This window comes from Corylus avellana, chromosome ca2 (assembly GCF_901000735.1).
Source record: "Corylus avellana chromosome ca2, CavTom2PMs-1.0".
NCBI lineage: Eukaryota > Viridiplantae > Streptophyta > Magnoliopsida > Fagales > Betulaceae > Corylus > Corylus avellana.
Window position 1 is genome coordinate 43,254,091 of NC_081542.1, and position 10,615 is coordinate 43,264,705.

The window sequence follows — 10,615 nt, forward strand, 5'->3', positions numbered from 1 at the left end:
ATAGATTAAAAGTCTTACTAGTTTGCAGGTAACCCATCACTGGTCAAACCAAACCAAAATCTACATCTACATGTTACATAAAACCCTTTAAAAGGGACACAACACATCAGGCAAAGGGAATTGGGGGCCTCTCAAAAACCTTATTTGATTGTTATATTCTCACTCCAAATAAGAATGTTAATTTAAGATCGATGGATTAAAAGTCTTACTAATTTGCAGGTAACCCATCACTGATCAAACCATACCAAAATCTAAATCTACATAGATATTATAATGAGAAATATTATGGGTTAATAATTGACTCTATATATTTAATGATTAATTTATTGTATTTATAAGAAAATATGAGCCAAATATAATAAATTTATTAATCCATAACGTTTCTCTATTATAATATCATATCAGTTTGAGTAAATCATATCTCTAATTCGAAAATAAAACTAAATCATTTTGGGGTAAAAGTTTAAAATCCAAAATTGAACCATTACAATTTGACAGCAAAGCACTCTATCTCTCTCTTCCCTTTTAACACACCATTCAGTGCATTATGAATATTCATGTAGTGGTTTTTGTTTGATTCAGATTCCAATCGTGTCCTACCAACCAATCATATTGCAATAGATTACTTGCCAACAAGATTAATAATTTAAATGGGTTTGAATTTTACGTAAATTCCATGATTTTTTTTATATATTTTAAAGTAGAAAACCTTATCATTTACCAATATAAAGCACTAGACTAATATAGTGCTGTCTGAGTCGGTCAGTCTGACTGTACATTTTTTTTTGTCTCTGTTGTGTGCTCTTTTTCAATTTGGGTGGGTTTCACTGATTGGCATTAGGCACGGCCCTCAACGAATCCATGTGATCTGGCCTTGTTCCATTCCTTGACAAGTGAAGTGACTTTTTTCTTTTTTTTTTATTTATTTTTTTTATTTTTAAAAGCAGACCCACGGCCATGCTTGTGGGTTTATTTTTTTTCTTGGTTTATTTATTTATTAATTTTTTTTTGCATATTGGGTTCGAATTTGCTTTTCATGTTAAGATATAAGTATAAGACTATAATTTTGAAGGAGTAATTTAATCAGGTGTGAACCATACCCCATGAAGTAGAAGTCATTAGTTCGAATTTCGCTTCTTCCTTTCCGAACATGTCAAAAAAAAAAAAAAAGTATAAGACTATATAGATCAACTATAACTCGAACTATTTAATTAAACATATTAGACCAGTCAACCATAACCAATTAATTTTATATTGGATTTATGTCAAATTTGTGGGTCTTATAAAAAATTGTCAGCTCTACTATCACGTGTCAAGTTAAGCGTATGAATATAAGATTATAAGGTCAATTATAATCGGTTTTATTCAATTAAACAGATCAAATTTCTCTATTATAACTCGCTAATATTTGATTGGCGATGAAATTGGCAGGTCAAGTAAAAAAACAAAAATTGAAAATTAAAATGAAAAAGATTAGAGGACCTTAGTAAGGGTGGCTGAAAAGAAAGATGTGCACAGACAAATCAGAGGTTCCAGTAGTGGCTGAAAAGAACCAGACGGTCGGATAACACCAACAAGGCCATGAGGAGCCGAAGCCAAAGAGTCGTGTATGCAAATACTTCATGCCCAGTGCTGTAGCTATGTCATTGGCCGGCGATCGACGTTAACTATCTCCGTCCCCCGCGGGTGACGTAAATATTTGACTTTTGGAAATTCACAAAACCTCGTCGACGCCTCGTCTCTGTGACTCTGTGTGAGAGAGAGAGAAAAATGGCGTCTGTGCTGCTATGGAGGGTGTTACCTCTGTTGGCACTGCTCGCTTCTTTTTTGTTCTTCTTCTACGTCCAGAACTCTTCCAAGGTCTGGCTATATTGCTTCTTGTGCGAAAATGGATTTGAGTTTTGTTTTGTTGGTGTTGGGATTTGTTAATCTCAAATAAGCAAAGCCATTTCACCCAAAAAAAAAAAAAATTTGAAAACCCAAAAAGTTGTAAACTTGTAATAATCTGGGATTTAAGCAGCGGTTTTTCATTTACTATTTTCAGAAAAACAGAGGAGCATTTTTGAGTACTTTTTAATTATTCACGTGAATGCTATGCTGATTGAATTTGACATTTGATGTCAGTTGTCTCACAAGGAGTGCAGCCTTCTTCCTCACCAGAGTTATTGGATAACCAGCAAGCGCATTGTGACACCACAAGGTGTCATTTCTGGTGCAGGTTTGTTTACTTCTTAATTGATCCCCCACGGAGAAAAAAAACAGAGGATTGTGGATTATAGAATATAAGAACCTTGTTATAATCTACTTGTTTAGCATTTGGGATTGCGATTTCGCAGCAAAAAGTGTAATTTTAAACCAAATCGCTGTGGTTTAGGAGTGCATTTTTAAAGTGCACGATTTGACTGCGTTTTAAAAAATCGTTATTTTTAAATCACACATTGTGAAATTGCAAACCAAACGGACCCTAATTTATTGTTGTTATTGTAAGGCTATATGTTGAATCATTCTACAAATATTGTTATGATTATCATTTTACAGCTTAATTAATGTATTTTTGTAATGAAATGCATAAATGGGCAGTGGAAATAAGGGGAGGGAAGATTGCATCCATTGTTAAAGAAGAGGATGGGCGTGGCAATTCCAAGGTGGGGCATATAGTTGATTATGGAGAGGCTGTTGTCATGCCTGGCCTGATTGACGTGTAAGCAAATTCCTGCATTGGTTTTTAAGTATAAAATGATAACTTTATTTTAACAAAATATATAAGATATTCATTTTGATTTTGTTCATGGCAGGCATGCACATCTTGATGATCCTGGAAGAGCAGAATGGGAAGGATTTCCTTCAGGGACTAAGGCAGCTGCTGCAGGTGTGGCAATCTCCCTCATTAAATTTGTGTTTCAAAGGTCCTGTGGACATAAATTTTTTAATTGATTATTTCTGCTGAATTTACTGGTTTTCCAAAATAGCCCTGTTGACATCTAATATCACAATTTGATTTTTATTTGTGTATTAAATGTCAAATAATTCTCATGCAGTACCAGAAGTTCTGACTCATGTGTGTTGATCTCTTTTGTTCCACACCCAAATAATTTGGTGTCACTGTGTTTCTACAGGTGGTATAACAACATTGGTTGACATGCCTCTAAATAATTTTCCTTCAACTGTGTCTCAAGAGACTTTGAAACTCAAGGTATGAACAGATGAGCTTTCTATATTGTAGTAATGCATCCGTTTCGTTTCATTTAAAAATGAACTTATGCATTTTAATGTGGTAGTAACTAGTTGCAGATAATTTCAACTAACTACTGGGGCTTTTTTTATTTATTTTTTTAATTTTATTAATTTTGTCTTTTAATGCTTCTGCTTGATAGATTGAAGCTGCAGAGGAGAGAATTTATGTTGATATTGGTATGCTCCTGAAACTATTCCTTAGCCTAATGATAATTCCTGGACTATTGTCTATTAACTATACCACCAACAGGTTTCTGGGGAGGTTTAGTTCCTGAAAATGCATTCAACTCAAGTATTCTTGAGGGTCTCCTAAATGCTGGTGTTCTTGGTTTGAAGGTAACTATTTCCAAAGTGTTGTCAGTTGTCACCGATCATTCTTAGTTTATCAATTCACTTCATTGATGCATTAACAACCCACAAACTCGAAAACTGTTTAGCGTACATAAAAGATCACTGTCAGCTGTTCCAAGCCACAAAAAACGTGCAAAACTATTATGCTCAGTTTTTCTTTTCCTCTCTATTTCAAGACATGCAAAAGGTTGGATAATGCTTTCTTAGATCAAGAACTAGAAGAGAAGAATTGCATTATATTTTAATGATGTGATCTGAGTTTCAAACCTCGACAGCCATCTCTGCCACCATGACCACACTCCACCTCCATATTGGCACTTATGTTGTTCAACCAGTGCTCCTTTTCATGGAATTTCATGCATAAGTGTAATTGCTAGAGCTGTATATGTTTCTTCCATGGCAATTAATAACATGGTTGGCATCTCCTTCACATGCTTACACTTGAGAACTGTGGAAATGACTAAGACTACTCTGTTGATAATATTTCCAAATTGGAACAACAGAACCTCCAATTCCTTGTTTCTTCTGATTCTTAATTTTCCAAAAATGACTTTTGCATGATATGGCTAGTTTGGCTGTCATGGGGGATTGTCATGCCTAAAGTTTGATTGTATCACTTCTCTCTTTCTTTAATCAGTTTGTTGACTAAATCAATCATTCTAAGATAGATGATGTGGTGCTGTCTAGCTAAGGACTGTAACTCAAGATCCAGCATCAATTCACAGAGCCTAAGTTCCAGGGGTTTAGTTCCAATTTCTATATGAAGTATAGCTTTGTGGCAATAGTACCAACCATTTATTGATCCTTTGGAACTTTCTATTTGGCCAACTTGTAAAAATGGTTCCCCGGCTAAAATTGGAACATTGTGGTAATATCTATCATGTAGGTTTCTAATTCCATTATCATCATTCAATTTTGATAATACAAGTTATTTTATGATGAAATATGACAGCACTAGTATGCATATAGTCTCTAGACCATCATGACTCAAAACTTTTCTTTGTCTGATAGGTGTAGTATTGGGCATTACCTGATAAAGTTTTCTATGTTTTTTGTAGTCTTTTATGTGTCCTTCGGGGATTAATGATTTTCCTATGACAAATGCCAGTCATATTAAGGTATGTTTTAGTCCAAATGTTCATATTAATAATCTATCTGGCTGACATATTTATTTACAGTTACAGTTAATGACTTTTTGGTTCATTATAGTGCTGCATATCCAAAAATTTTAATTTGTACCCCCCCCACCCCCCCCATTCTCTTCCAATTAAATAATTTCATTTATGTTGCATGAATAATAATCTAGGTTGCCTTTATTGCAATAGAAATCATGCTTTCATATAATGCCTTTTTGCAGAAATGATTTCAGGGGTTGGATGATGTGATTTCTTTTACTAAATTGAGTCTCTATCTCTTACAATACTTATGTATTTTAGTATACTTGCATAAGATATGCAATTATTTGTTCCTCAGGAGGGACTGTCTATACTTGCAAAATACAGAAGACCACTACTTGTACATGCAGAGATTCAACAAGAATCTGAAAGCCACCTGGAACTTAAAGATGGTAGCCATGATCCTCGTTCTTACTCAACCTATCTTCAGACTAGGCCACCTTCATGGTAAGATATTGCTTATGACTTTGTGAACAAATAAGCAAGCTTTTCAGCTATTGCTTGATTTATACTTGATCCCCTCAAGATGAAACAATTTTTTGAAATAAAATACTTTCTGATTAAAATACATACTGGTTTGGCCAATCACCCATTCAGACCTACCCTGTGATTTAATTTACATGCATTCGGCATCAACCTGGTGGATGCATCTCGAGGATCGGCATCATGGATCATGTTAGAAAATCCCCGCACATACATATTGTATTAGCCATGATGATTCACAAATATAAACCATAGATACATATTTTCACAATGGAACTCTAGTTTTGACCACCTTTTGAAATTGGAGAAGTACTTTCTAAAATTTTTCATGCCCTTCAAAACTGAGAAAAGTTGGTAACTTTATTTTCCCCTAGAAGTGATCAGAAAGTGGTTCCTCTAGCATTTCAGGAGAAAATCTTCTGTATTTGGCTTGATTCTATCAATGCCATTTTACATGATTTGCGATATTCTTTTTTATTTCAAATCAGGGAGGAGGCAGCTATTAGGGAGCTTGTAACTCTGACAAAGGAAACAAGGACCGGTGGCCTTGCAGAAGGAGCTCAACTTCACATTGTTCACTTGTCTGATTCAAGTTCTTCCTTAGATCTTATTAAGGTACTCTTTTATGTGCATATAGCTCCAGTGGGGCATAATAATTTATAATAATGAAGAAGCAAATTCTCATTGACCTTCTTCTTATGCATCAACTTTTGCATAGACTTACCACACATCAATGACTTCTCAATATACATGCTTTTAGTGTAAATACATATTCTAGGTAATTAATTAATATATACATTTTTGGTATAGTGAAGACCGTTTATTCTTCTTATTGCAATACATTGTATGTTCAAAGTCTTTGAGACTGCTGTTCTCTCCTCACCTCAAATTACTTCAGTGGATCCTTAATTTTATCTGAGGTTGGGGACATGCCATTCACCCCTGCCAATCCTTAGCTAACTCTACTTTTCCCATGCAAAGAAAATTACTGTAAATGCTTTTTGCTTTTGACTGAGAATGCTAGTATTTTGTTACAGGAAGCAAAAAGTAGTGGCGATAGCATAACTGTTGAAACATGCCCCCATTATTTGGCTTTCTCAGCAGAAGAGATTCAGGATGGAGATACTCGATTTAAGTGTTCTCCACCTATTCGTGATGCAGCCAATAACAAAAAACTGTGGAAAGCTTTGTTGGTATTTTCTATTCTGTGATGCTGTTATATTCCATAGCTTTGCTCTACACCATCAATTGGTTCTACTTAGTTTACATCTATTTTCAGGAAGGACATATTGACATGTTGAGTTCTGATCATTCTCCGACGTTGCCAGAACTCAAGATGCTTGATGATGGTAATTTTTTGAAGGCCTGGGGTGGCATATCATCTTTGCAGGTTGGTGTGTTTATGTTTAGGATCAATGATAATTCATTATATTCCTTGGTACCTAGTACTGTGAAACTTGATTGAAAATATTATTAATTAGTTGCCATTATTTATATAGAACATTCTTAAAGATGTAGTTATCTTAAATGCTCAGCAAGCTCGTCATGCAACTGATTTAGTCCAGTATCTAGCTGGATTTGTTGGCTGAGGTTTCATGTTAGTGAGAATTGGACCTCATTCTCTTGCTCTATGTGCTTGCTTGCTTTTTACTGGCAAAAGCTACTACTTATAATTGAGGAACCTTGTCATTATTGATTATAAATTACATGCAAAACTGTTTTTTCTGTTTCATGAAAAAAAATTTACTGGATTGAAATAAAGAATAACAACAAAATAACAGAGACATGAGAATTAACTGCTTAGATATATGTATGTGTAAATGTATGTACATATGATTTTGTTTGGGTGTGTGTGTATTTCCCAGCAGCCATAATAAAGAATAACAACAAAATAGAAAGACTTGATTCTCGTGATGCACATATTTATATATGCATCTCTCTCTGTGTGTGTATATTCTCAAGCCAAACTAAGCATAGCACAGACTAATTCTTTAGAATTGTGAGGGTGAATATATGGGAAATGGTATAATCAGAAATGTATGCGCCACTTTCTTGGTTCAATTGTTTGATAGTCTGCTCACACGTTGCTTTTTGCAATCGATTGGAGAACTAACTGGCATTCTTTTGCGAGCATCTACAGTTTGTTCTTCCTGTGACGTGGTCATATGGCCGGAAATATGGGATAACTTTGGAACAATTAGCTTTATGGTGGAGTGAGAGGCCTGCCAAATTTGCCGGACAAGAACTAAAGGTGATATGGTTATTTGTTTCCTATCATGCACTCTGCTCCAGATTCAAACATGCAATCTAAATATGTAGAAATATCTGAAGTAAAACTGCTTTGTTCTTAGCCTTTGCCATGCAACATGAATGATAAAAAGAGCTACCATGGAGAAGTCATAAAATCTTGCGATGGTGTTCAATTCATTGTCACTATAAAGCGAAATTTGTTGCTCAAAGCTGTCATATACTATCTTACCATATCTTAAAGTGGCATTGATAAGCTCAAAACAGTGGCCTATTAAAATAAGTATGTGCATATGAATTGGTTCCAGGGATCATTTTGTATTATTTCCTAACAATTACTTGCTGCATCATGTCATGTGAATTTTGATTCTATCATGCAGGGTGCAATTGCTGTCGGAAACCATGCCGATATTGTCATATGGGAACCAGATGTGGAGTTTGAACTCAATGATGACTATCCTGTATACCTTAAGCATCCTGTATGTCTTCCTTAGTCTACTTCCTCTTTTGTTACTCAACTTCACTTGTTTTGAGTCGTGTCTTGCATTTTTACATGGGTTTTGCCTTACCAAATGTTTAACTTCTAAACTTTCACTCAAGTTATTGTTGTGAACTTGATCCATATTGTTGAAGTCTTCTCATCTAAACCATTATGGCAAGAAAAAAGTTTAATTAAGAGGGAGAAGGAGAGGCAAAAATTGGAACAAAAAGTATCATTTGATTCGACGATCCCCCAACAAAGAAATAAGTAAAGTTTCATGATCCATTGAGAAATGGGAAACTCATGGAAAGTTACAATCCCCACCGCACACCTGTTGATAGGGTTTTCAACCCATTAGGAGTACCTTCATGAATGAATGTAGGACAAGTATTTGAATGCTCACTCAAGTTAGCACGAGATCTGCTAGGTAGACATTATCGAATAGCACCATTTGACGAGAGATGTGAACAAGAGGCTTCAAGAAAACTAATGTTTTCTGAATTATATGAAACCAGTAAGCAAACAGCGAATCCATGGGTATTTGAACCCGAGTATATGGATAAAAGCAGAAAATTTGATGGAAGAACAGATGATCCTTTTGAACAACATGTTATAATCGGAAAACCTTATATTTTGAAATTAATTCATCAAGTTGATGATAAAATACATGTTGTGAACCTGATCCATATTGTTGAAGTCTTCCCATTTTAGTATTTAATTTTTTTATTTTTTATTAGACAAGTATGTTGAAGTCACTAATATGTGCTCCCTTGTCCTTTGTATAGAGTATTTCAGCCTACATGGGAACAAAACTATCTGGAAGGGTGTCGGCAACTTTTGTAAGAGGGAACCTTGTCTACAAAGAGGGGAAGCATGCTCCTGCCGCCTGTGGTGTTCCAATCCTCGCAAAGTAAACGGTCTCGGTCTATTTGGTAAAAAATTTCAAAAACAGTTTTTGCTTTTCAAATGCCAAAACTCTTCTTAAATATCAATTATTCAAATAGATTTTTACTCTACCACTAACACAGTTTTCAAAACAAAGCACACCTTTTTTTTTAAAAAAAAAGACAAAATACTTTTCACAGAACACTTCTAAAAGAGTTACTAAACACATTTACATTTTTTATTATCAGTAACTATTATAACTGATTTTAACATCCAATGGTTTGCCATTTTTCATTTCTTTCTTCTAGTATTGATTTTTGGACATTCCCTGCAGACTCTTGCCCATTGACTAGCATGGTTTCAGTTGAAGGTGGACCAGTTATGGCTGGGGCAATGTCAGAGATACAATTCACCACCAGCATTTGTTCCAGTCAGCAATTTTGGTCCAATGAAAACCCGAGGTTTTACACTGTTCGTAATAGCGTTGATTTCAGCTTCAGGCTTGGATGTGCATAGTTTGTTGCTTACCAAGAAGGTTTCTGAAATTACATGTACATTTATGGTTAGATGTAATGAACTCACTATTGCTGTAAAGTAGATTTATTATTATTTTTTTTTGTGTGAGCGCGTGTCAACTTTCGAGAGTACCAAAACGTTTGAAGCTTGTTTTTCAGAATTGGGATTTGTTGCAATTCATTGACCGAACTACGGTCTGCCCAACATTTGCATGAGAGGAGCACCTGAGACTTGTTCGGGCAGGTGGACCTCATCGGGCCCTCTCTCAATTGCTTGTTTAGATTGACTGCAATTTGGACAGGCAATTGCAGGGAGTCCCGCTCCTATTTCTCTATAAGAAGTTTATTTGTCTAGCATAAGCTCCTTATTGACTAATAGCAACAATTTAAGTTAATTTTATACACAAACAAATGTGACTATGGCACTAAAGATGCTGTTTCAAACATTAATAAGCTAGGCTAGCACAATTCTTAATCTGGTGGGATTGAGTAATTAGATGCTGCTTGGTGTACATGGCCAAATTGAAGTCTAAACGACTCACTTGTGTTATATCCTAAAAAGTAATGTTATATACCATACCAATATTCTACATTTATTTCACTATGTTGATATGGCTAGTGTAATAGTCAATAGATTAACCATTGTTAATATATATATATCAGCCATGTAACGATTTATGAAAATTGTTGGTTATATATGCGCTATCATTTTATAAGGACTAATCAAGTGTCATATATCAGCCATGTAACGATTTATGAAAATTGTTGGTTATATATGCGCTATTACTTTATAAGGACTAATCAATTTGACATTTTGTTATAATCACTTATAAATCTCAGTTTCACTTAATAAGGAACTAGTGTAGGACTTGTTCATTAGTGCCTTTGTAATCCACTCACTCTATATGGACTATTTATCTTCCTAATATGGAACTTAGATATATAATCTCCCTCCGTCAATCACTAACATCCTCATTAGGGTCGCGTCATACAGTGTTTTAATACCATATGGTTATACTAAGTTGTTATAATATCATTTGTAACGATAAAGCCACATTTTCTCTATCATTTTAAAATGATTAATCACTTATAAAACCCTGTCTCACCATTAGCGTTTTTATAATACAAATTCAAATCACATGTTAGTAATTTTCGCATAAAAAATTGATACTGGTAAAACATTTTCACAGCCGACGTTTTCTGTTACAAAACGACAGCGGTTCTTTTGCCTCCACAATTCAAAT

General features: G+C 34.8%; 1 protein-coding gene across 2 annotated transcripts; it reads left to right on the forward strand.

Annotated features, from left to right (window-relative positions):
- Positions 1–1,519: 1,519 nt before the first annotated feature.
- LOC132168703 (allantoinase-like) lies at positions 1,520–9,467 on the forward strand. 2 transcript variants are annotated; one of them, XM_059579726.1, is made up of 16 exons: positions 1,520–1,860; positions 2,125–2,218; positions 2,581–2,701; positions 2,796–2,869; positions 3,117–3,193; positions 3,375–3,411; positions 3,485–3,570; positions 4,644–4,703; positions 5,059–5,207; positions 5,732–5,858; positions 6,281–6,436; positions 6,523–6,633; positions 7,384–7,494; positions 7,871–7,969; positions 8,757–8,903; positions 9,191–9,467. In XM_059579726.1, the coding sequence occupies exons 1-15, from the start codon at positions 1,771–1,773 to the stop codon at positions 8,883–8,885; spliced, it is 1,521 nt and encodes a 506-aa protein (XP_059435709.1). In that variant the 5' UTR covers positions 1,520–1,770; the 3' UTR covers positions 8,886–8,903; positions 9,191–9,467. The 2 variants fall into 2 exon arrangements, with proteins under 2 accessions (XP_059435709.1, XP_059435708.1); XM_059579725.1 differs by having other exon boundaries at positions 8,757–8,881.
- The last annotated feature ends 1,148 nt before the right edge of the window (positions 9,468–10,615 follow it).

Excerpts from the sequence above, each read along its gene's own strand:
- LOC132168703 (XM_059579725.1), top strand. The coding sequence starts at position 1,771 with ATGGCGTCTGTGCTGCTATGGAGGGTGTTACCTCTGTTGGCACTGCTC. Across the intron at positions 5,208-5,731 it reads CAGACTAGGCCACCTTCATG|GGAGGAGGCAGCTATTAGGG; the intron begins GTAAGATATTGC and ends ATTTCAAATCAG. Across the intron at positions 7,970-8,756 it reads CTGTATACCTTAAGCATCCT|AGTATTTCAGCCTACATGGG; the intron begins GTATGTCTTCCT and ends TCCTTTGTATAG.